The following is a 25,467-nucleotide window of genomic DNA, read 5'->3' as shown; positions in this document are numbered from 1 at the left end:
ACACGATGAATGATGATGCACATAATACAGATTATATTATACAGAATATCAATAAAATCCACACGGTTAAACTTTAAAGTACGAACATAGGTAAGGAAAAACTAAGTAAACTGCCTAGTCCACACGCTTGTCAAACCTTGACAAGCCTTCACAAATCCAAATGTGTGGATGGGGCGATTGGCTTAGCTTGCCTAGGTTTGCGAGCGCTTGTCGCTGATCCGATCGAGTGTCGGCTTTTTGGGCACAAATCAAAGGAAGTTTGCGGTCCATCCACATGTTTGTGCCTTATTAGTATCGCTTGCGCGAGTTTCACCTTAGTGAAAAAAATGAGCGGAGGAGTGGTAGAATGGTCGATTGATAAAGCTCTACGCTTTTTAGAGCTTTATCAAGGAGAACCATGTATTTGGAACCCGAAAGATAAGGAGCACAAGGACAAGAAAAAAGTTGCAGATGCATGGAACCGGCTCAGTGAAACTTTAAAAATTTCCGTGAAAGAGTTAAAAAACAAAAAAGAAATACTGATGGTCACATTCCGAAAACATTTTAAGAAGAAGCAAGATTGTATTCGTTCTGGCTCAGGTAGGTATTTATCAGAAAAATATTCAGTACCTACCTACCTACTTATAGATTTATCAAAACTGTGTTTGTCGTATTTCCTTTCCTATAATTCGTTACTACATAGGTAGGTACCATAATAACACTCTAGTTACTATTACCAAAACTATATTGAATAGGTAATAAATACCTATATGTGTAGTAAGGTGAGTGTACAGTCACATGCACATGATAAGTAAACACGTAGCAAAATTAAAATTTCGAGGAATGGACAGATATTTTCTTTTCAAATTCTATATAAGTAAGTACACTGAAACTATACCTGCTGATGAAGCTACATTGCTGGCATGTTCGTATTTTTCAAAGATATTTAAGTTTTTACTTGGTGGACTGAATACATATTAAGACACGCGACTGTACCACTTGTTCAATTCAATTAAATTTAGTTTCAATTTGATGAACAATCACCGATACTCTATATATACTTTCTTTCCCTCAGGTGCAGGTGAAATTTACGAACCTACATGGTTCGCCTACCAATTGATGGAGTCGTTTCTCCTCCCCGTATATACGAGAAACACGGGTCTCAATTCGAAAACGGTGAGTAAAATAATGGGTCTGTAATAATTGTATTATAGTTTCTTTATTATTATGTTTCATAATGCAATCAGTAACTCACATCGTTATTAAAATGAAAAAAATATTTAGACCTTAAGTATTCGTACTTCTGCAAAAATACGAAGTAAATTCTTCCCTTACATTAATGGCATTTAATGGTGACCTTCTAGGTAATTGCGGTAAATTTTGTATTACATTATATTCGTTTATGTAATTGCGCCATGCACCAGGTCTCAGCAGATTTCCATTGTCATCATATACATCTAATAATCCGGGTGGTCTATATCTATCTGAAGAACTTTTACTATTTCTATGAAAATTATGTAATAGTACAAAGGTCATCGTAAGTTCTATCACAACGTCTTTATCTAAATTGATAGGTCTTCGAAAAATTCTAAATACAGAAGCTAAAATTCCAAAGGTGTTTTCGACCACAACCCGTCATCTAGATAAACACTGATTGAATTTTCTTTTTGGTGAACCGATATCATGATTGCCTGGATAGGGCTTCATGACGTGTGTACTTAGTACATCGTATTTGACCCGGGGAGTGGGCATGGTGAAGGAAAATTAATTTCATTCCTGCAAATCTCTACCATAGTAATGAATTGTTGAAAACTCCACCGTCACTGATTCTCCCTTGACTTCCTATGTCTACAAAAATAAATTTATAATTGCTATCAAGTAATGCTAGGAGAACTATGCTAAATGTTTTTTTATTGTTATAATATTCAGTTACACTGTGAGGTGGGCTTTCAATAACTATATGTTTTCCATCCAGTGAACCCACGCAATGAGGGAATTTACTTCTGAATCCTCTCTCTATAGCGATCCAGCCTATTGCTGTTAAGGGCAACTGAAACAATACATTTTTTGTGTCATTAGCGTTGATTAATACTTAGTCACTCGTATTTTTATTATAAATTGCCTGGGACCCGCGGCTTCGCCCTCGTAACGTAACAGATAGACAGACAGACAGTAGCGTAACAGATACAGACAGTGTTACTTCGCATTTATAATATTACGTATGGATTACTTTACTATCATATTATTGTAATAATTAATTACATAAGAAATCAAATTCTTGCAGCAATCAACGCCAAAACCAGAAGCCAACGATACGGAAAACGATACTGAGACGACAGAAAACCACAACAACCTGGAGGGACCCTCAAATTTCATCGCTGCCAGTTCATCTACGCCATCAACAAATAAATCTACGGAGAAAACGCGTCGTCGCCAACATCAGGATATGGCTGAACAACAAATGGCCTCGGCGTTTAGCCAACTGACTAATGCATTAAGTCATAGATCTTCGGAGGTAGTCAAAGAAGATGACGAATGTGATCTTTATGCTAAGCTCCTAGCTAAAAAAATAAGGGAACTGCCTAAAGACGATAGGCGATTATTGATGTACGAAATAGACGGCCTATGTATTAGGCGAATTAACCGGAGGTCATTTTCGCGTGATACACCATCTCCTAACTATTTCGAACCTTATGCCCGTAGTTATACCGCAAACCGGCCATCAAGTGCTCAAACCTCATATTCAGAACCCAGCTCAAAACTGTTCATATCTTCCCATGACTACGAACATCGTCCGAAATCATGACAGGTCATCCACTCCATTACCGCCACCCGCTGAAAATATCACGCAGCCCAACCTAACTCTTTGAATCCATCTTCAAACTCCATGAACATTTTATCTGAAGAAATAATAGTGCCCTCCAACAACACCTTGATTAACGAAGCACTCCAGAATACATTTCTAAACTTTGAAGATCAAAATATTGAATAATTTCATTGTATTTACGTGTTGTGTATTTAATTAAAATTATTTTTCATGCTCTAAAAATGTGTCTTGTTTTCTAAAGTGCAAACTTAGTAGACTAGTGTACTAACCTGCATATAATAAAAATATTTAAATACATCAAACATGTTTTACCTTAATTTCATCATTTAGAACTTTATTAATAGCTCTGCAAACTTCAGGTATGATTTTTGATATTATTTGAACAGAAACTTTAAACAAGTAGTGTAAACTTTTGTAACTATCACCAGATGCTAAAAATCTTAAAGTTATTGCAAGACGATATTTCGCTGGTATAGCTTCTCTGAAGTCAGTATCTTTCTTTGAAATGATAGGGGAAATTCTGCTTAGCAATAATTCAAAATCAGTGTAAGTCATCCGGCAGAAGTTATCAAATTGTCCAGAGGGTTCAAGAAGGAGATCATTGAATTTTTCTTCAATAAATTTTCTGTGAAAAATAAATAAAAATTATGCACATTGTGTTGATGTGCATTGCACAACCTGGGGAATTAATATAAACTCTTATAGCAGGCTCGTTTAAGAATCGCTGTCATTTTATTACGTTGAAAATTGAACTGTAACATAGTAGTATTACATTACAGTAGTAGTATAGTAGTAGATGACAGCGATATCTAAACGAGGCTACTGTAACAGCTCATACTAATCCCTCTGGGCCGTCAAGTTCGACATTATGGTAGGCGTCCGAATTCTTCGCCGATGAATGAGTATAGTTGATCAGAGATAGGTGCACATGAAAAATTAATGCAAATCGATTCAACGCGATTCTTCTTAGTCGACGCCTACCTTCATGTTCAAAAGTAACAGGATATAATTAAGTAGGTAATGAAAAGCGATAAATATGAGTAAATACCTACCTAGTGCGGTTTCTATGAATTTTTATCATCCACCATCTTCTTTGTTGAACTTTTCGCTTTCTTTTCAATTTGCTTTTTTAATAATAAAAATAAGTTAAGCTAAACGTTATGGCAGATAATACCTCGACGTCCATCATGCTTGTGTCTCCTGAACACACTAACAAGCTCGCAAACGTGTGGATAACGACGTTTGTCTTACCAAAGTTTGCCAAGCGTTTGTAGAGGTTTGAAGTTTGCGGCGAACGCCAAGCGTGAGGACGAGGCATAAAGCTTTATTAAACTTAGGTCAATAATGTGAAAATTCTCTCATTATATTTATTTTCAACCAACATTTATTTTGAAATTTTACACATATAAAAATAATAACTAAGAAATAAACCCTTTGTATATACTGAATATTGAAAGCTTTTATTTGCAAGCACTAGTACATAGCTTGTTTAGTAAATTTTTTACTAAAAGAAACGCAATTACAATTTTACAATTTGCTTTAACATACTGGACTATTTGTTTTTATAGATTAAACTATGCATTATTGTTTTTCTTAATTTTAAATTTATGCAATATATTAACTACAACCTTAAGAATCATAGTCACATTCAGTGACCATCTTAAATGTCACCTTATTCATAAGTTGAAAAGGCTCAATGAGTACTTTGTTTAACCATTTCATATTTGGGCTAGCAATATAAAAGCACCCATGTTCATCCATTGAAATCTTCAAACACAATTTTCTTCTAATGAGTATAACTCATTAGAAGGTCATACATCATTTTTTCAGCTGATCATTTTGTGGTTGCGCATAGTACTGCCATAATTCAATTGCTTTGTTTGCTACTACTTCTTCACATTGTTCTGGAATCTGTAATAATATTATTATTAAATTTGAAACATAATAAAATAGAAACTAAAGTCCTGCAAAACATTCATTTCAAATGACATTGGCCAATCCAAACATTTGTGGAAAGGATAATTGAAAAGACTATATATTTATTGAGAAACTAGCACCTAAAATTGTATATATATATGTATGTAAACTTACCTCAGATACACACTTTAGCACCTGATCTGCTGATGTTGCTCTAAGAATATTCCTCCGTAGGGTCATAATTAACATCACTGCCACAAAAGATAGAATTTTTGGTGCCCCACTACATACTTTATCCCAAATCCTGAAATACAAAACAATGAATAGTATCACACAACAAGTAACACAACTATGTATTAAAATTATCAATGAATGAAAAGTTATTTGATATTATATACTTTATTGAAATTATCATAGAACCTAACTACATACAATTCAATAAATTTATAACTTACTTTGTTAGTGAACTATCATCTAAAACTCCAGCAAAGCCACAGTTGAACCATTTAGTAAGCGGCAACTTCTCTAATGCCTTGATTTCTATAAGGTGGCTGAAATTATCAAATTCATATTGTACATACACAACTTATTTAGGTATATATTAGATAACTTTATATGAGATGCATAAAAGACATGTTTAACATCATGTAGAGAATTATCCAATGAGTATGGGAACACATTTCTGTTACCATCAAATCCAAAAGTTGAAGTAGGAATCAAACCTTTATTTAGTATGTTTAGATCATATTAAAATCAAATTATATATTTTTTTTATAAATGTTATGCAATTTCATATCTATGAAATGTGTGCTATTTTCCTTTTATACCATATAATGTTCTTACACAATATATAAAAGTTACATTTATGTCACACTATAATTACTTGTACAACTCTCCATCCTCCTTTTCCAGCATGTTCTGAAAGGCTTCCTTTAGTTTTACTAAATCTTTTTGCATATTTCGAACAATATCTGTTAATCCCTTGCTGATCCAATAAACATCTACTTCATGGTCATATAATTCTAACAATGATTTAGCTATGGGAATAAATGTGTCTGCAGACTAAAAATATGATAAAATACATTATTAATGTAATTGTATTTAGATATAATATTGTAATAAGAACTAATAATCATAAGATTGAAAATAGTGCCAGACAACATAATTAAATTCTTGAACTGGCCAGATTCAATATATAGTTTAAGTATGAAATTATATCAAATATAAAAAGAAACTGGTAAGAATTCCCATAAATGGATGGATATATTATGTTAATAGGTATTCATATTATATATTAGGTATATCGTAAATTTGTAATTTGCAATAGATTTTAATGCCAGTGAATCTATAATAATAATTTAGTGAAAATATTTAAACCTTCACATTAAAAAACATACAGAATAGTTGGTCTCTGGAAACATGGGTGGTTCACGTTCTTCTAACTCAAGCAACCACATTGCTAACAGCACTTCACTTCGAGGGGCTGTCATCTCTACTCTCTCCAACATTTCAACTGCATACAAGAGATCATTATATTGTTCTGTCCGTTGTTCCATCACAAATTGATGCGAATCAGCATATACTGGGAGGATATCTATGAAATAGCAATAAGTGAATATAAAAAAGTGATTGATTTTTAATAAATAATTAAAGAATAGTTATTAAATTATGTTAATTGCAATAAACTTTGTACTTTGATGTAATAAGTGTAAAGTCTCTCAGCTTAAAGTAGGAAATTGCTGAGTTTAAATGTATATCTTACCTAATAACACCTTCCAAACTAAATTTCTATATGCAGCTGGCACGGTAAACCTCAGACAGAACTGTTTCAGCTTTACTCTATCCCACGGTTTCTCTTTCATAAGTATTTCCAGCGATTTCTTCTCTTCTACCCCACGGCATCCGACTTTTTCGTAATACGATGAACGAAAATTACGCTCGTCCGTCATAGTCGGCATTTTGGGATGAAACTGGTAGTTTTTAAGTTTTCTTACATATATTTACCTAAGCTGCATTATCATTTATTTTCATTAAATTATTACCATGTGACATATATGTTATATTAAATAATAACAATGAATCCTGAAATGTCTTTTGTTCTTTGTTGATTATTAGAACGAAAACAAGCTATTTTTTTAACTGAAAACGTTAGATTAACAACTGTTGATGACACTAACAGTGACAGATTACAGAATACTACAAAACTTACACTGTCTTTCCTGCCACAATTTCAAAGAGTACTTTATGCGTGATTTAATAATACCAATGTATATTTCTATTTTTTATGATAATTAAACTTTTGATCTACTGATAATATACGTAGAATAATGAAAATGCGTTGAGAGAAAAACTAAGCGAATAAAAGTCGTTGAATAAAAGTGAGTTGTTCCTAATTCAAAAATGTATCTTTTATGTCATTGACAAAACAAAAAAGACTGTATCCCAGCAACTAGCTTTGGTTGAGAATTGTTAGTCAGTTTTTGATGCGAATTGGTATTTAGATATAATATCTTAGTACCAAATGAATTCCCAACTTCCAAAAACAGATTCAAGTTTTATAGAGGCTAAACGTCGCGAGTTAAAAGAGTTTTTCAAAGATAGCAAATTTTCTGAGAATGTTATTAATAATGTTATAGAAAATGAATTAAAGCCCATTATTGAAGATAAATACGAGGTTGTCCCTTATATTGCTGCATCGGGTTCTGGAGATGTAAAATCCGAATATGAAGTGATGTCAGGTCAACCTTTTACGGAAATCGCTGATTATAACAAACCTTTAAATTCCGCAGAAGTAAAGGAAATGATAAAAGACAGTCCAATTATTGCAGAAAAAGCTCGCCAAATACAAATAACATCTAACCGCGAAGGACGAGCAAAAGTTAATATAATTCCGTATGATCAAATTAACATGGACACGATTGACGAAATGACTCAAGAGCTTTATGAAGCCGATGGCGATGCAGACAAAATAAAAAAAATAAAATATAAGAATATGCAGGCATTGTTCAAGTCTGTTGACGAATTTGCAGGAAGAAAATTTATAAAGGATTCTGTTGACGAAGAAAATAGAAATGAAAGTCAAGAATCCAGTAGTGATGAGAGAGAATTCGAATCAATAGATAAAGTCGTTTCAGAATTAACAAATAAATCACATGAGACTCGCTTTAATGAAACAAAAGATATGCTACAAAAATTGGCGGATAAATATGATGATCCGAATCAAATAGAAAGTCGAGATCGGTCTAGGAAACTAATCATTACAGAGGATCCAATATTAAAGGCATCTTCATCTCAAATTATCAAAGGTGTAATAAGACGTTCAGCAATTGACGAAATCAAAGAGAATTACAAAATCAATGAAACAATGAATATTTCTCTACTTGATAATCCAGTAAAACTGGACCTTAGATCAATACAATTAAAGCAAGAACCAAATGCAAAAACTATATCCGAAGACGAGATAATTAACGCGGAGGAGGTTTTTCCTAAGACCTTTGAAGCAAAAATAAAACATACCGAAAAGGCGCTAAGAAACATTAACTCTATTTTAAGCTCTATTGAAGTTGGTAAAGATAAAAAAAATACATGTGTTGATGCAACAGATCAAGACCTAATAAGGATATCAAATGATAATTGTGTAGAATCATTAACTGAAAAAAATGATAATGAAGAGCAAAGTAAAGTTAAATTAGACGTAAAAAAGGAAGAGTTACATCAAAATATTAATGAATTAGGAACTTCTGATAACTTAGAGAATAAACAATTAGAATATAAAGAAATGAAAAACCTAGCTCGCAATATCGTCGACGGAGCTGAGAACCTCAGCTTATTGATACGAGAAGACATAACAAATAAACTAAACAGTATGAATGAACTGTTGAATGATGTAAATGTTGCCCTAGAAAACTCTAGGAAATCTAATTTGGCTTATCAAAAACTGAGAGAAGAAAGCGAACAGAGGATAAAGAGTAAAGAAGACCGCGTAGGCAAAACTGAAGACACGGAGCTTGGTGAGAAGAGTACCAAATGCTCTGTGACACAGTTAGACTTGAACGATATTCATTCTGCTATAAGTAGTCTTAATACGGAAATACACTGTCACGAGGACCGAATAAAGAAGAGCAAAGCAAGCTGTGAAATGAGAACGAAACAATGCAAGGAATTTGTCAAAGAAATAAATAATGTGTTACAAGTATCACATGAAGTATTACACCCTAAGCCTATTTCTTCCGCTTCTATAGATAATCTTACATCTCAAGAAGTTTCCACAAAAACTTCTAGGATACCAGATGATAGATCAAAGAAAACACGCAAAGAGTTATGGGATGTTGAAATTGATTGCAAAGATGAAAAAAATAAAAATATGCCTGATCCAAATCAACAAGAATTAAAACGTACAGAGCGGATTAATGATCTTTTGTTAAATATTAAAGATAAAATGAAAGATAATAAGGAAGTCTTGAGAATAGCAAATAATTTATTACATAGTGGGAAAAGTCAAAAAGTTTCTGAAAATTCATGTAAAATAATAGAACTTCCAGCTGATAATGATATAAAGGCACAAGGGGACCATATGCGCAAAGAGGAAAATAATGCCATTCCAAAAGCATCCGTGGTCCCGTTACTTGAAGAAGGTAACTATAATGTTATATATTATATTAGATAATATATTAGATAAATACCTTTCAAAAAGCTATAACCGCTTTTGCACTAAAAGGCTGTTTCACGTACGGAGTTGATTTAAAAAAAAGAAAGAAATTATTATTATATTATTTTGTTACATTATGTCCACAGGTCGATGGTGTCGACCTTTTGGCCTTTTTACGCAAAACGGACCAAATTCTAGTCTAGTTGTGGAAATTGAGCCCACCTACCTAATACCTAATGGAGTCCTTTATATGTTTATAAATTCGCAACGCATTGAAGCATTCAAATATCATTTACTCAACCCCTTAGCTTTTATTAGTACACGATTTTTTCATAGGCTTTCAGACAGATATGAGATAGGAGTTCAGACACCTCTCTTTAGAATTCTGCGCGATTATAAAGGCAACACTATAAACATTAATTGCTAAACAGTGCTGGATATATTCGATAGTGTACTGATCTTAAAAAGTGTGTATCTCATACGTAATCCATTATTTGCTGTTAATTATTTTTCTGCTTCACAAAAATTTCTGGTATTTTTTTGTGACTTTTATGTTAACCAAAGCCATATATTTTAGATATAATAAATTGATGTGATAATTAAAAATGACGAGTTATGTAAATAACGTAGGTACCTAATTAATTCGCGTTAATATTTGTTACATATTGTTTTTAATTTTACAAATCACATCAATACCTAATCTAATCTATCATTCTGCCTAATAAAGAAAACGCTTCACCATTTTCGGAGTCGATTTAAACGATTTAATCTGGTTAGACCGAGCACTTGAATTCGTTATCCCGACGGTTAAGACAACAATACACTTTGTAGTTCCGTTTGAAGGACATACTTGGTGTAAATTCTTATAAGACTTTTTGCCACGTTTATGGATGGCTCCATGCTTATTTTTTATCTGCTAACTGATATAACTAATAAAAATAATTGGTATAGATAGTTTTCAGTATCCTCTATTATCTCTATTTTATGTTTTTATTACCTACCTTCCTGTTTCTGGTTGGTACTTTACGTAATTCTGCGTAAACACAGTTAAAGGCAGAAGCTACTTATTTTTTATACATTTTAAAATATTTCTTCCTTTGCTATATTAGATAAAAAAGATCTTGAGACGGAAAAAAAAGATGAAGTAAAGCAAAAACAAAGGGAGTTCAAAATGAAAATAGAAAAAGAATTAGAAGAAGAAAATAAAGGTCCACGAATGACGAAGGAGTTTATCCGCAAACTGTGCAAACAGCATAAGCTTTACTGCACACCATATCTTAACGACATATTATATTTGCACTTCAAGGTAAGCCATTGAAGATATTTCAAAATTAATCTACTACGTTTAATAGTTATCTTAGCTTTGTATAGGCGATGTTTTCGAAATAAATCTAGTCACGTTAACCATATTTATAATACAGCTCTCAATTTTTGGTTAGGCGATTGTGTGAAGCCGTTCTAAGATGAAACGTTTATTTATAGGGTTTCTCAAGAATCGAAAACCTTGAAGAGTATACTGGTCTTAAATGTATATTCTTAGAAAACAATGGTATTCAAAGAATTGAAGGTTTAGACACTTTGTCGGAGTTAAAGTGTCTATACTTGCATTACAATATTGTACGTAAAATAGAAAACCTGGATGGTTGTCCAAAGCTGGATACATTGAATTTGGATCACAACTTTGTAACAAAGATTGAAAATTTGGATGCCGTCCCAGATCTTCATACCTTGAGTATAGGCCATAATATGTTAACTACTGTTGGTAAGTACTACGTGTAGGTATGGTAGACAAAATCGAAGTCCTTTATCTAAACTCACTTCTTACGCTTTTATTGTCATTCTATAAGTCCGTTTAGTACTTGTATTTGTTTTGTGCTTAAAAAATACACAATACATATACATTTTATAAACGCAGTTTATAATTATTGAGCATAGGGAATACCAGAAGAATAAAGCGCTCGCTGGGATTATTATAAATTTTGATTCATGTGAATCTTGTATCAAGTTTGGTTAAGTGTTTCTTTTTTGACGGGACAACGTCTTGCGTTACCTCGCAATTCGGCGTTACCTCCGGCGCGTCGTTACCTCTGATGCGCTCCATTTAAAACTTGAAGTGCAAGCGTATTTATTTATGCGTACAAATAAAAGTAACTTGATCAATTCAATTGTGATTTCCATTTACCTCCTTCTCTATATCCATACAAAATATGTATCAAAGAAATAAAATTAAAATTTTCTTTTGAAAAATGCAACCATTCTATCAGTATTTTCTTATGACGTTGTCACGTTCAACTATCGTCAGTAAACGATTTTATCTTATGTGTGTATTTAAATAAATAAATATAAGGGTTTCAAACAAGATCCTTTAGAACTTTCAATAACACATCTACAATAAATAGGTATGTGATTTAAAGTGAATAGTATTTAAACTAATGTATTTGAATACTTTGCCTTATTAATACAATTCTTTTAGATGATCTGGAACACCTGAGAACTTGTAGAAATCTCTCAGTTGTGGATTTATCATATAACCGATTGGAAGATCCTCTTATAGTCGACGTTTTGGCTGATATGAGCATATTAAAAGGTATTTTATTAAGTAAATATTGTAACGAAAGTATTTTTAGTAAGAATATTATATGAGCTACCGTAATTTTAATATAATTCTTATTTAACATACTTTTCAGTCAGTCACCCTTTAAGGGCAAGAGTTGAGACTTAGCACGAACTTCCGCATTTTCTAGACTCTAAATCTTACCTAAGATACAAACAAGTCAGCCAACAGCCAACAATCTAGCTAAATACCTACTCCATGTAATTTTCATTTCTTTATAGTACTGGTATTAACGGGTAATCCAGTCGTCCGTAATATTCCTGCCTACCGTAAGACTTTAACACTGCGACTAAAAGAGTTGCTGAACTTGGACAACCGTCCAGTATTCCCGCGGGACCGTGCTTGTGCTGAGGCGTGGCAGCGCGGCGGTGTGCAAGAGGAAATTGCTGAGAGGCAACGGTGAGAATATTAGAGACATCCTTGAAAGATCCCTTTGCGTTACCATATACAACATTCAATAGGCTGACAGAATTAAGCAATGTAGTTGTAGAGTAATTGAAACGGTAAACTGAGTAGAAGACAAAATTTGATGTAAAGTTTATTAAAAAAAAGTAATATACTGTATTGCAGCTGGATTGCCCGAGATCAAGAAAAAGTAATGGAGAGCGTAAGATATCTCATGAAAATGAAAGAAGAGAATAGAGCCAAGAGAGAGGCGAGAGAGAAAGAAGCGAGGGAGCAAAATGGTCTTTCACCAAAGGTACTTTTAAAAATCTCTACTTTGGACTTAACACTATAAAGTTCCTTTAGACTTGTAAGAAAGGTCAACACCTAACTATGACTAAATATCAAAAGAAACAGAGTCTCATAGTAATAAATTTTACAGGACGAAGAAAAAGAAGAAGCAGACGAAAAGACAACAGTAGATGAAAAAGTACTTGAAATGAAAACCAAGGATGGTGTCGCAGTAGACATGCTAACGGGGTCTGAGGCTGAAGATAGCACTAGTGAAAGCTCCAGTGACAGTGATGGTGATAGTGAAGGTTTGGTACCTAACGCTAAGCTAAGATAAGCTGCATTCATATTTGTTACATTTGTATGGCGTATATGAAGTGTAATTCGTAATTATTTAGTTTTAATATAAAAATTAAATGCATTATATTTCGGTGTTTTGCAGAACAAGAAACGCCGAAAATCGAATGGTCACAAATCGAGAAAGGGAAGACTTTAGTACAAGAGCTGAAGGAAGAGCGTCATAGCGAACCAGTTGATTATTGGACCGGCTTTGGAAAACCACCTTCTACGGTCATGGGGGATGTGTAAGTAATTTAAGTTACCTTAAAGCAATACAAACTTCTTAAATTTGTATGCAATGTAATGCTAGAACTAAATCACGTAATTGTCTGAAGCATCAATTAACATTTTAAAAAATCTCATTTCTGAAACGGCTAATTTTAATTAATTATTGGAAACCATTTTTACCATAAAATTCTTTTATTTTTTCCCTTTAGGCAATTCTCATCTGAAGCACAAGCATTAAGTAGCATACTCTTCGGTCAAACACCACACACGACAAAGAAAGATAGTAAGGGGAATGAAAGTAAGTACCCATACTATATTAAAGTTTGACTTGTTAATAATTAAGATGTATCATAATTACGGTGATATTACAGAACCTAATACTTCAGGCGTAAAAATAATCGAAGTACATAACGACCAGTCATTAAATGTGGATACTCAGAAACCATTATTAGAAGTAATTGAAAAAAACACAGTCGATGAAGATACCCCGATACATGAAAATGTGACAAGTAATATTACGGAAACGAATACAGGGATCATAGACCATGACAGAAAGTTATTGATAGAAAAATGTAGTGTTTCTAAGTCCAAATTTTTAACTTCCAAAAAAAAAGTTAATGTAACTATTAAGGAAGTGCATAAAGAAACAACGGGTTTAGAGGAAAACATGGTAGGAAATGATGGAAGTGATGAAACAGCTGTAAATAATACAGAAATAGAAGAAACTGGTTATGACGTAATCGGTGTTGAAAGAAGACGACGTGGTAATCTATATTTTCTTTTGTTATTCAGACATGATATAAAAATATTATTGTTACCTACTATTTAATATTTTGAAAGTATTTGTTTGCCGACCGACATGAGATATTCTAAGAAGTGCAAGACGAAAACGACTTGCGATCGCAATTTCCTGCTCAATTTTCTTGCTTTTTTTACAATATTTGAAAGATTAAATGAGCTAAACACGAAAATGTATCTGACCTTAGCCTAAGTCAAATTCTTAGTTTACTCGTATAACTCCAAAATAAATGTTTGAGGGTTGTATAAAATCAATGAAACAGAACACGCAGGCTTTGGTACTAATTGTGTTTTGTCAACTGTTTATGCTTTAGTCGAACAAAGTAAAGATGACGGTGTAGCCCTTATAAATTTTCTCGGGAACACTGACGTGGAGACAAACGATGAGGCCTTGCAGCCAAGTTCTGAGGACCTGGAGATATTTGCAGAACTGGAGCGAGAACAGATAGAGAGAGATGCACGAATCGCACGGGGAGAACCTGCTGTTGATCCTATGGTGTTTACTGGTTTTATTTATTAATTACTCTCCATTCAAACATTTTCACGGCGTATAATGGTATAACCATGCTGTTATTATAGACGTAATTTTTTTTGTACAGTATATAATGACTATCAAATGTTTGTGCTATCAAGTGGATAATTAAAAAAAATATGACTGTACCTCTCTTCTCACTGTAAAGTTATGACAGAAGCTATCTCTGTTATAAGGTAAAGTACATACGCACAGAGTCAATACTGATTTTTATGATTTTCCTCCTTGTAGAAACTTTACGATAAGAATATAATGGATGAGTACCATAAAAATTTGGAGCGTGTGCCAGCGCATCGGGTCACTGAGAAAAACTATGTCACCACATACAAAAATGACAACGCGTTCGACCGCATCGCTCTCAGCCAACTCACTATGGGAGAGCAACCAGGTAATAGTTAGATTCTATGAGAGCAAGCAGACATTCATTGTCATACTTTTTTTTTTAAATGATATTGTTATTGTGTACCAAGCTAAAAAAATGATGCTTAACTTAACAATCTTTTAACAGATCCTAACAAGGTTAAGCTCACTCACGTTCCGGGAGCTGTTCTCTTTGAATATGTTGAGAAGCAGAAGCCCATCGAACTTCAATATGAGATAGGAGAGGAACACTTCGATTCCCCGCGTAAGAATTTTTATATGTTGCGTGCTTTATCCCGGGAATGCAATCAGGTCTCAAATTGCTTTGTAGTGTATCCTGTGTTATCATGTGTTAGGTAGGTAGGTAGGTGGGCTTAATTTCCGCAACTAGACTCGAATTTGGTCCTTTTTGCGTAAATGTTATCATGTGTTATTTATGTAACGGATACATAACATGATTATTATTTTATCACTTCAAGCATCATCAGACGAAACACAGTCTATACACATAGATAGTGATTCAAACAGCGAGGATATCGACGTGATACCAAAACAGGAAACAACTAAAACGAGACCAAAAACAGCAGCAAGTCGACGCAGTTTGACGCAAAAAGATGATGCGCAAAAAGGTGATGATTTTAAATTATTATGAATTAGTTTTAAGGTGTTAAAAGATTTATAGTTTGCATTGACATATAATATAATGTAATAAAACAAGGCTGAACATTTAAATACTTACTAATATATTAAATGTTTCATTCTTGGGAGTCCGCAAGAAGAGATAAATAATAAACAATCGCCAGTATATACAATTTACTACCCAAAATAAATGTAACAACCACCAACTAGTGATTGGCATGCATATAATATATATAAACATACTAATCGTTCGGTTGACGACAAAAAGCGTGTATCGAAAAATCATGTAGAATTAAACCAGGCCAGTTGAACTTGGGACCACCTAGTTGAGATGTACCTACATAATTTGTGAAAGTTTTTGTGTTATTAAAATGTTTCTTAAATTTGGCTTAATATCATTAGGCGCAGTAGAAGTCAATGAACCAAGTACGTCTGGTGTAAACTCGGCAAGAGATGAAGCTAAGCAGTCAATTATTCAGACGATCAATAATTCATGTGATGATGACAGGTTTCCCTCGCAAGGTAGACTTACAATAAATTACTATACTTATTTCTCATATACATATAAAACGACTTACATTAACATTACTACTAAACATTTGACGGTCTTCTGTAATTAAAATCGGATGTGGATGAGAAAACAATTATAGTAATACTAGCTGACCAGGCAAACGTCGTTTTGCCATGTATATCATTTATAATAAAAAATAGGGGTTGATCGTAGAGGGTTGAAAATTTAGGGTTGTATGTATTTTTTAATGCTTCTGCTCTATCTTCAAGAAACGGCCTGTCCCTTAATATCCGTCCCCTCAAAATAAAAGCCGAAGAATAAATGAATGAAACGTAGTAAATTCAGCTTTTGTTATAATATTTGACACTGTTCGTTCTGAGTATTTATAAAATAATATTTATTGCCTATTTGAAAAACTAATCATTTTAAGGAATAAATTTTGCTGACATGGAAGAAAACGCTCGTATAGAGGACACAGTGGCCTCGGAGATTTTGGACAAAACTTTACAATACGAGGAGGCAGAGCACTATCGACAGTGCGGGATCGTGACATCACACGCTGGGAAGGTCGATAATCGCACCAATTCTATCATAGAGAGCATCTCGGAACAGCTGGATAACCAGTATACGGTATGATCGTTGCTATATAACTCAAAAGTTTCCATATCGTCTAGGTATAATCTTTGTCCATAATTTTTAACCACTGTAAATTAAATTCCTTATAACTTATTTCCACTATTACGGTATTTTTTGAACATTCACTTTTGCAAAATAAACTTTTAATTGTAATAATAGTTTAAAATCTTTACAGATTCCCGAAGTATCCCAAATAGTAGATGCACATATAGGCTTGGCTGAGCAAAGATGGCGTGCCGGCGAATACGTCCATTACATTCCAAGTCCACCTGAATCTATAATTGACAACGTCAGTGACAATGACACAACACTTGTACCAAGCAACGAGAGTTTGTTGGAAGACACTCTAACTGACGAATGTAAACAAGTAATGGCAAATAATGAAGCAAATGATTCTGGAATTGGGAACGATAAACTTGATAATTCAAAGGCTCTTGAAGAATTTTATGAACCTATAACAAATGAATCTGAGATCCTTAATCTTTCTGCAAGTGAGGAAGTCTTTGAAGATTGTTTTGATACTGAAACCAAGAGTTTTGATAGAGTTGATGAGAGCTATAGTTTGGAGATGAAGATTGCTCTAGGTATTGATAAGAAGTAAATTTCTTAGCATACGCACAAGAAGTTAATGTATCATTGTCAAGGACTTAAGTTGCGCGTTTCTTTGTTTTAGTTTCTTTTTTTCTTATTACAAATACGAGCTGTCTTGATAGTTTCACATTTGATTTTATAGTTTGTGTGGTAGTTAAATGAGCATTAGACACGTTTAAGATTTTTAGGCTCAATTCTTGTAAGCTACGTTGATTACGTCGTTAATGTGATGTTGTTATTATCAACATCATTCGTTTTATGAACTACAATTATCTTCAATTGTATAAATCGTTGGTAGCCGCCCTTGTCATCGTAAAACTGTGGTTGTTTGTCTCTTTCGATACAACTTCGTGTTATTTTATGAACCTTCGACATTAAACTGTACGCATGTTTTACAATTGCAAAACCTACAGTTTAACAGAAAGTTTTATATAGATCCAAATTTAAGGCTCCGACACACCTTACATTAGCTTGAGTAACAAAATATGCACTGGATTATGGAAATATAGGGTTGGTTGTGCACTTTGTAGGAAAAAATTAAAACGGGAATTCTTTTTTAATTATCTTATTAACTTGTGATTAGGATTGTTTAGCTAAAGAGTTATTTTTTGTTTGCTTTTAATTAATTTTTGTTGTTTAATAAAACATTATTTATGAAACTAAATTATTTATTGTTCCGCCTTCTTAAAATATAATTCTTAGTTTAAATTATACATCTAACAACAATGATATAAAAATAGTTTTCATTTACAACAATATATTTACAAAAATATAATTAGTAATAAATAACATCCAAGAGTTGGACAAAATATTATAATAATTTTTGGTACTTTTCTTAAACAAGAACGCATATAGATTTAAATTAGTGTACTATCTCAAATGTGAATTTTGATAAACTAAAAACTAATAATCCTCGAAATTTTGATAACATAATTACTAGCAGGTTATAAAATACATTAATAAAATTATAGTGCAAATGAAACACTGGTCGATAAATTTCAACTGCTAATATCTATTGACAATAATAGAATTTGCTGCGTTATCCAATTATTGGCACCATGGGTAGTTTGTTGAATCATTTTAGATTCAAATGACCATTCAAGGCCAAATCTAAAGTAAATGCAAAATTTAAATAATTGCGTCAAATTATTATCTAAAAAGGCAATTTAAAGATCACTTCTGTATATACAGTGAAGTAAGCAAATATCAATATTTCATGCAATTAATAAGATTTTCCAGACGGTAGTTAAAATACTAATGAAAAAAAATGTAAATTGACATCAATATGTTATCCAACGAAAGTGTTATACCAAGTAAAAAATCACATATTTCATTAACTTTTTTGACAACAACTACAGTCAAATAAGCATTGAAAAGAGGCACTTCAAATTTAGTTTTGACAAAGTTTTTTTTTGTTGGACGCTGTTTCGATGACGAAATTATCTTTGAAAATAAACTTTTATAACTTCAAACCAGCTTAAAGAATTTAAAGCAGCTTTAGATTTTACTCATTATACCTTTTGATGTTTCTCAACTAAGCGGGATGTTGTTTAAGATCGAATATTTCCATAAGCAATGGTTCAATGGGGTTCACGTCTAAATAGACCTCAGTAACTTCTGCCGCGAATCGTCTCAGTTCAATGGTCTTTTGGATGAGCTTCAAAAAGGTTGATTTCGCTTCGCATCCAGGATATACGCTTTCCAAATAACGCCGGAGGAGGTAGTAGTAAGAGTTCTGAAAATTGATTTTTGTCTAGTAAAACGAAAACTATAGAATCGTTCCAATACAATTAAACTGTCCAAAATATTCGCAGATCCTTTGTGTCTAACCGACATTAAAAAAATGTTTTTTACTTATATATTGAAAAAATTGTAAATGTAAAACATTAAAAAATGCCAAGAATCTACCTTCCTTAATAAAATATAATCTTAACATTGGTGTTTACGTAATATAATAACTATGTTTGTGCGTGTTACATACGACCATATACTTTATTTTATTATGGATAGATAATTGTATGATTATTCATTAATTAATACCAATTACCTGTTCCAATTTGATAACATCTCTATGCACAACTTTTGCCCTGTCTGGTGTAAATAAAAGTAATGCAGACATAATCAGTATGATGTGCTCGTCTGTCCGCCATTCCGGCCTGAAGGACCTGATAAATGCCTCATGCGACCGATAGATATCACCTTTTGCAAGTTTTAATACATCTGTACGGATACTGCTAAAACACGACTGGCTATGTGGCAACTGAAAGTAATAATTATGAACAAATTAAAACAGTATTTCCAAGGAGGAATCTATTTAACGTATTATATTTTTGTACAGATAAATCTAAAAAAAGATTACAAATTTACAAATATTTAACCGAATTGGACTATTTTTATGACAAAAGATCTTTATTTCTTCAAATACAATGAATATGTTTTTAAGGTAATATTTTATTATTTCGCTGGGAAGCCACCTATGTAAAAAAAATGCTTTTTTTATTTACCTTCCACTGGTCTCCTTGTCCGTCATACGTCATGGCACTGCGCAAAACCATCATCTCTATGCAACCGCCTTTTAGTAACGCCACCTTTTAATTTTAGTCATACTTTCAGTGCGTATAAGTAAATAATAACTTCTGTTTCATTAGTAACTTCTTGGACTAAATGCAATTTTTCAGCAGCAAAAGTTACGAATTGTAAGATATAATTTAACGTAGATATAAACGCAACCAATATGACTAGTTATATAATTATTTAGGTATTTTACTATGGGTAAGCAGGCGACGATGTGGATAAGGAGATATGAATAAAAGTCGCCACTAGGCCACAGGTTGATATGTCGACGATTATGGGTGCATGGGACGACGCGTCACCATGGTTACGCACGATGTGACTCACATTTCACTCGCGCAGTTTAAAGCGAATTTTGTATGAAAGAACTATACCTGATCTTCTTCGCACATGTTCTTAAAAGCATTTATCTTCTTCGCCATTTTGATCAGCCGCCTAATTGCGACTGCGGTCAAGTTAACTATTGTCACTAGACGCGGATCGTGTTTATTGCTGAATGCCTGAAAAATTATAAAGGCGTATTTCCAAAATAGTCTTAAATAAGGCTCATTTTAAATGTGCATCAAATAATTGTATGAAAAACATTAAATCAAATTTCATTTAAAAAATTCGATCCGTAAACTACCGAATATATTATGCTCTGATTAAATAGCGTTCATTCTGTTGTGGTCGACAAGAATTCGAATGAGAGATGTCTAAACTCCTGTTTTTATAGACGGAATTCGGAAGATTCTGTTGATTTTTAACCTTGGTAATGAATAAGGGATAATAATGTAAATATTATGTACTGAATTTAACAATTTGTATAAGAACGTAACACCGGCTAGAGATTAGAGATCTCTGATCGTACTCTGGTCGCTGATTATACGGTCAGTCAGTCAAGTCGCCTGTGAGAAAAACCTTCAATCATGAATGTAAGGTGTCAAGTAAATGACATTTGATTATCTTAAACTTTAATTACTTCAAAACTACGCGAAAGTAACATTTGTGGAGCGCTTACAAAAAACTATTCATTTATTACTACATAAATGCAATAATTTTTATTTTACTTTTATAAATTCTAACTTATAATGTTAGATGCTAGCCTTTAAGTTTAGTAATATTATTGTTCAAATAATGTATTAATTTATATCTATAGCGAATAACTCAATAATTCTTAGAAAAATAATAAGAAGACGATTAGCCAAGTACTTATAACATACCTTAAATCCTGAAGTATCTCCAATAAGTTCTGAGACGTCGTCATCAATGGGCGCGTTGAGGGCTTTGTTTGCTACTATTAGCTCATTCAACTTAGCTCTTTCTACCTATAAGATTGATAAAACTATTTCTCTCTATTTCCAGACTGGTAAGATAAAAGATTTGTCAACGTTTATTCATAGAAACTAAATCAGCCCATTATGCTATTATTATTTGGCAAAATTCTGAGGAGACTACACATATAAGTGGACTTTTATCATAATACTAGCATAGAAGATCAAACACTACTTTCGTTTAAAAAACTAGGATTGTAACAAAGGCATAAATGGGTTTGTCCTGTGGATAATCTGCATTTTAAAGTACACACACATGGTCTTATATTAAGGCAAGATCTTCACTATATTGTGTTATAGTAAAATTGGTGCAACTTTACGCTATCTTTTTAATGAGTTTTGGGTTAATCTACATATCTTCTTTACGACACATGATTAAACAATTATGATTCATAGATTTTAATTTTTGTGATTGAAAATAGTATCCAATCCAAAAGCCATTCTAACATTAATTAATTATTCTGTAGTTCTATACAAAGAAGATCAGCAAAATCTTTAGTTGGGATTCCCACACATAATCCAGTCAACATAGATCAAGTATTGAAGTAATTGTATACTCTAGTAAAATTGACATTAAATTATTAATTCACACCTCATTCAGTTCCCTAGATGAACTGTTTACATTTGTAAGTGATGTGTAAGCTTCAAATTCCAATTTTATTGCTTCACACAATATTGACTCCATAGAATTAGGCTCAATTCTGTAAGAAATAGCATTATTTTACACAAAACCTATATGAGTAGTATCGAGGTCCTATACTATTATTCTTCTTTATCACTTACAGTAAAAGCATGCCAGTGATTTAGTTTTGTTATCAGAAAATATATGTATTATTTAACTTTTATGAAATATATAATTTAAGCTATAAAATTTATGTTTTTTTTTATTATTTTGAATTAGATTAATATTTAAAATTAGCTAATGGAAAAAAGTAAAGTTGTATTTTGTTTTGTCTGGAAATAGAAATCATTATGTAAGATTTTTCTAAATCAGAGAATCATGTAAGAACACCATAAAATAAAGGTTATTATCGTGTGATTAAATAGTGTCAATTTTATTATAATACCTTTCAACATCCTGTAATATTTCTTTAGCTTTATTTACATCGGCATCACTTGTGGACGGAATTTCTTCATGACTCACTTCATTTAATATAACTGCATGTGATATATTATCTCCATTGGTTAATAATGACCTGTTATATTATAAAATAAAATTGTTTTATGATAGTAGTAAATATTACTGAAAGACTATATATATATTATGTCTTTTTGTATATATTTATTTGTTATTTAGTAATACTTAATTATAATTTATTAAAATTCTAGTTAGTTAATGTATGTATGGTAAATGTATTCTAGTAGTACATACATATGAAAACTGAAAAGAGTAACAAGTTATATAAATGTAGAGGCCATTCAGTATCACTTCTATTTCAAAGTCACTTTAAAGATAAGGATAAAGTTACTCTTTTGTAACTAACCATATCTAACATAAAATACTAATAAAATACATAAAATACTAACTTTATACTCTCTTGTTTTGTAGTTTCACAGTACATGCTATCTACTTGATTATTGATATAACCTAGCTTTGCTTCATGCAAATCTCGACTAATAATCAATTTTTCATTTATTGGTCGCAGTTTTACATACTGGGTATCACAGCTTGATTGTGAATTATAGCCATAGAAAGGTGGGGAACTCAATGAGTTTTCCATATCTGTGCTTAACGGAGATTGTACTGTGCTATTTGGGCTACAAGTAGTGCTATTAAGAACATTATGTTGTATTGTAGATTCAATAACTGGAGGTACATCTTCCTTTCTTATTTTAAAGCTTGTTACAGATTCATCACCTTCTATTATCTGACGTTTCTTTGCTCTGTTTTCTTCTATTTTCCGTCTTTTTTCAGCTTTGTCCTCATCTGACATTATAAATTCCTTCACCATCCCCACTGCAAAACATTTTTCGAGTCTACATTTCTGACAAAAGCGTCGCGTAACCACTGTAATTTCGCAGTTGTCCGAAAAGGGGCACTTGAATTCTTTGTTAGTAAGGGCATTACGACGGAAAAATGCTTTACAACTCTCGCAGGATATCGCATTAAAGTTGTAACCTAACGCTCTATCACCACAAATTAAACACACTTTCCGCAAGTTAGACGGTACCTCCTTTTTCTGGCCCGTCGTTTCATCCTTTATATTGTCCTCGGTCTTCTCCATTTTCACAAGCACATACCAAAGTTGAATATCGAAACCAGTTTATAATAAAAATTAACCAATTTATTTGGCATAATCTTACGCGTGAAACGTTAACAAGAGAGATAACACTGCTCAAGTTACATGCGAATATATCGCGATAAGACAACGATTTATTAAAATAATTTGATTGCAATGTTATGAATTGTGGTAGGTACGTAAATAAAAATAATAAATTGCCAAGGCAGTTCGAAGGTGTAAATGATGAGTAATGTCGATTGTCATTATATGATTTGTACGTCAATGTCAATACTCCATCAAAGCAGTCTATTAGAGGTCTTAATCTATAGAAATAAACGGAAGACACTGACTGAAATCTCCTGAGATACATAAAATTACGTACGATGATTTATTCATAGAACTATCCAGTGTATCAGAAAAGGAAAAAACTGTGGGTTGGGTCGCTTGTCTATTAAAATATTTCGGTTCCGCGATAAGATTCTGGGTGTTTCTAGAGAACAAATAAACGTCTATCGTAGAGAAGGCATCTAAAAACTTAAGCTTGGCGGGAAAGCGATTGTTAAGAATTTGTACCCGTAAATAACATGCATTAATTTATTACATTACTGACGATGGTCTTCAGTGTAATGATATTATATTTGTATAAATTCAGCAAGTAGGTTTTCTTTCGAAGGCAATTGAACCCAAGCTAATGTAGGTACATAGCAATCCATCAATTTTAATAATACAGTAAAAACCGTTTACGACCTCATCGTTTAGAACAACATACCGGTTATATTGACCAAAATCAAAGGTTCCGGTTGAATTCTATTGTATTAGGTACATAATAACAACGTTTTAGGCTTTACGACTATCAGTTTTTACTAAAAAAGAGTTTATTTGCCTTTTCACAATTTTGCTTTTTACAGGTTTATGTAGCGTCCTGTACGCCTTCCATCGCGAATAGAAAAATGTACAATGATGACTTAAAACTACTACTAAATAACAAAGAAAATAAAACTAAATTATGAGTGCTTGTGTGTTTGAATATGTGTAAATGTGTATGACTAAGGGTGTGTGAAAAATAATCTAAAATCTGGCTATGGATAACAAATTTTCTATTTCTTCATCATCAAGCCTGTTTAGAAATTTCGAAACAGCCACTTTTACTCTTTATGTGTAAGAATATGTAGGTAAGAATTAAGTTTGTTGTACAAAAATGGCCCAAAAAAGGACCGAAAATTACGTGAATATTGAGTATTGTGTCCTTACTCTGTTTGTTAGTTCGTTGGAAGTCTTGCTTTAAAATATAATTTAAAATACACGTTTATCTTATTGTGAGGAAATCCCACGTTGTTTCAAGTACAACCATTGAAAAGCGATGGGCAGACCAATAGGTAAATAACTTAGCATACAATTAGCATTCTAAAGATACGGGACTGTATTTTTCAGTAGCAAACAGTTAGAGTTATAAGGTTGATATGTGTGTGTGTGTGATATAGCATCCTAGCTCCTAAATGAATAGGCCGATTATGATGGTCTTTTTAATTAGAAATCTGGCGTGATCGAGTTGCTTCTCCTACGACTTATTAAGCGCGCCATGATATTTTGGCGGAACTTGAAGGGTTTTTGCAATATAAACAAATATCAGTTGTATAGTCGAAATACAATGCGAAATATTAATATGTACCTACCTATATCAGTAATAATGAACTGATACTATTTCGATTTAGAAGTTTATCGGAAAGTGCTAATTGTTTTAAAGATTGGCAACAAACGAAATTTTATGTGATAAAAACATAGGTTTTAATTTGAACGTAAAATAGGAAGTTTCTTCTGATGCAAGACGGTTCAAACGATGACTTAGCAAAAATATACCGTTGTACGTGTTTTATTTAATGTTTATAACACACGCTCCAGTGAACAGAATTTTTGCAATCAAGCAAATCTATTTTATGAATTCAGCATCTTATGTTATAGTCAGTAACAAATTTAGTGCGTTGTTTTATTTTTTAATGCAATGCGCAAATATAAACGTCAATAATTTAAATAATGAAGGGAAAAATATACTGCCCATTCTCAAACGGC

General features: G+C 32.6%; 5 protein-coding genes across 6 annotated transcripts; 2 read left to right on the top strand and 3 right to left on the bottom strand.

Moving 5' to 3' along the window:
• Window positions 1-141: 141 nt before the first annotated feature.
• On the top strand, window positions 142-3,086 carry LOC110991862. 2 transcript variants are annotated; one of them, XM_022257448.2, is made up of 3 exons: window positions 142-579; window positions 1,055-1,155; window positions 2,264-3,086. In XM_022257448.2, exons 1-3 carry the CDS (start codon window positions 327-329, stop codon window positions 2,783-2,785), a joined length of 876 nt encoding a protein of 291 aa, XP_022113140.2. In that variant the 5' UTR covers window positions 142-326; the 3' UTR covers window positions 2,786-3,086. The 2 variants fall into 2 exon arrangements, with proteins under 2 accessions (XP_022113140.2, XP_022113224.2); XM_022257532.2 differs by lacking the exon at window positions 142-579 and adding an exon at window positions 670-904.
• Window positions 1,217-4,158, bottom strand: LOC123690556. The gene is made up of 3 exons (XM_045634141.1): window positions 3,859-4,158; window positions 3,119-3,431; window positions 1,217-2,029 (listed from the first exon to the last, which is right to left on the bottom strand). The coding sequence occupies exons 1-3, from the start codon at window positions 3,885-3,887 to the stop codon at window positions 1,766-1,768; spliced, it is 606 nt and encodes a 201-aa protein (XP_045490097.1). The 5' UTR covers window positions 3,888-4,158; the 3' UTR covers window positions 1,217-1,765.
• An 87-nt stretch (window positions 4,159-4,245) lies between these two features.
• Window positions 4,246-6,883, bottom strand: LOC110991995 (TBC1 domain family member 7). The gene is made up of 6 exons (XM_022257653.2): window positions 6,486-6,883; window positions 6,121-6,317; window positions 5,607-5,785; window positions 5,179-5,274; window positions 4,898-5,027; window positions 4,246-4,717 (listed from the first exon to the last, which is right to left on the bottom strand). Exons 1-6 carry the CDS (start codon window positions 6,679-6,681, stop codon window positions 4,625-4,627), a joined length of 891 nt encoding a protein of 296 aa, XP_022113345.1. The 5' UTR covers window positions 6,682-6,883; the 3' UTR covers window positions 4,246-4,624.
• A 313-nt stretch (window positions 6,884-7,196) lies between these two features.
• Window positions 7,197-17,889, top strand: LOC110993870. The gene is made up of 17 exons (XM_045632682.1): window positions 7,197-9,357; window positions 10,481-10,677; window positions 10,854-11,133; window positions 11,845-11,958; window positions 12,207-12,384; window positions 12,556-12,685; window positions 12,812-12,968; window positions 13,103-13,244; window positions 13,437-13,525; window positions 13,599-13,991; window positions 14,340-14,521; window positions 14,789-14,945; window positions 15,066-15,182; window positions 15,397-15,536; window positions 15,883-16,078; window positions 16,498-16,697; window positions 16,879-17,889. The coding sequence occupies exons 1-17, from the start codon at window positions 7,245-7,247 to the stop codon at window positions 17,302-17,304; spliced, it is 5,211 nt and encodes a 1,736-aa protein (XP_045488638.1). The 5' UTR covers window positions 7,197-7,244; the 3' UTR covers window positions 17,305-17,889.
• A 191-nt stretch (window positions 17,890-18,080) lies between these two features.
• Window positions 18,081-23,804, bottom strand: LOC111003536 (nuclear hormone receptor HR96). Its single transcript, XM_045633450.1, has 8 exons — window positions 22,706-23,804; window positions 22,246-22,374; window positions 21,771-21,879; window positions 21,068-21,172; window positions 20,240-20,365; window positions 19,799-19,882; window positions 19,342-19,554; window positions 18,081-19,029 (listed from the first exon to the last, which is right to left on the bottom strand). The coding sequence occupies exons 1-8, from the start codon at window positions 23,401-23,403 to the stop codon at window positions 18,829-18,831; spliced, it is 1,665 nt and encodes a 554-aa protein (XP_045489406.1). The 5' UTR covers window positions 23,404-23,804; the 3' UTR covers window positions 18,081-18,828.
• Window positions 23,805-25,467: the final 1,663 nt, after the last annotated feature.

This window comes from Pieris rapae, chromosome 2 (genome assembly GCF_905147795.1).
Source record: "Pieris rapae chromosome 2, ilPieRapa1.1, whole genome shotgun sequence".
NCBI lineage: Eukaryota > Metazoa > Arthropoda > Insecta > Lepidoptera > Pieridae > Pieris > Pieris rapae.
Note: the sequence above shows the minus strand (reverse complement) of the source record. Positions and strands in the feature narration are given on the sequence as shown.

What these genes read in the sequence shown, in the direction of transcription:
- LOC110991862 (XM_022257448.2), top strand. Translation starts at nt 327, where the DNA reads ATGAGCGGAGGAGTGGTAGAATGGTCGATTGATAAAGCTCTACGCTTT. An exon ending in TTGTATTCGTTCTGGCTCAG is followed by an intron (nt 580 to 1,054) that starts GTAGGTATTTAT and finishes TCTTTCCCTCAG; the next exon opens with GTGCAGGTGAAATTTACGAA. An exon ending in CGGGTCTCAATTCGAAAACG is followed by an intron (nt 1,156 to 2,263) that starts GTGAGTAAAATA and finishes AAATTCTTGCAG; the next exon opens with CAATCAACGCCAAAACCAGA.
- LOC123690556 (XM_045634141.1), bottom strand. Translation starts at nt 3,887, where the DNA reads ATGATAAAAATTCATAGAAACCGCACTAG. An exon ending in ATTCATAGAAACCGCACTAG is followed by an intron (nt 3,432 to 3,858) that starts GTAGGTATTTAC and finishes TATTTTTCACAG; the next exon opens with AAAATTTATTGAAGAAAAAT. An exon ending in TTCTAAATGATGAAATTAAG is followed by an intron (nt 2,030 to 3,118) that starts GTAAAACATGTT and finishes GTATTGTTTCAG; the next exon opens with TTGCCCTTAACAGCAATAGG.
- LOC110991995 (XM_022257653.2), bottom strand. Translation starts at nt 6,681, where the DNA reads ATGCCGACTATGACGGACGAGCGTAATTTTCGTTCATCGTATTACGAA. An exon ending in TTCCAGAGACCAACTATTCT is followed by an intron (nt 5,786 to 6,120) that starts GTATGTTTTTTA and finishes TCATATTTTTAG; the next exon opens with TCTGCAGACACATTTATTCC. An exon ending in GAGGATGGAGAGTTGTACAA is followed by an intron (nt 5,275 to 5,606) that starts GTAATTATAGTG and finishes TGATAATTTCAG; the next exon opens with CCACCTTATAGAAATCAAGG.
- LOC110993870 (XM_045632682.1), top strand. Translation starts at nt 7,245, where the DNA reads ATGAATTCCCAACTTCCAAAAACAGATTCAAGTTTTATAGAGGCTAAA. An exon ending in AAAATGGTCTTTCACCAAAG is followed by an intron (nt 12,686 to 12,811) that starts GTACTTTTAAAA and finishes TAAATTTTACAG; the next exon opens with GACGAAGAAAAAGAAGAAGC. An exon ending in TGACAGGTTTCCCTCGCAAG is followed by an intron (nt 16,079 to 16,497) that starts GTAGACTTACAA and finishes AATCATTTTAAG; the next exon opens with GAATAAATTTTGCTGACATG.
- LOC111003536 (XM_045633450.1), bottom strand. Translation starts at nt 23,403, where the DNA reads ATGGAGAAGACCGAGGACAATATAAAGGATGAAACGACGGGCCAGAAA. An exon ending in CATCTAGGGAACTGAATGAG is followed by an intron (nt 21,173 to 21,770) that starts GTGTGAATTAAT and finishes TCAATCTTATAG; the next exon opens with GTAGAAAGAGCTAAGTTGAA. An exon ending in ATGTTATCAAATTGGAACAG is followed by an intron (nt 19,030 to 19,341) that starts GTAATTGGTATT and finishes ATCAATTTTCAG; the next exon opens with AACTCTTACTACTACCTCCT.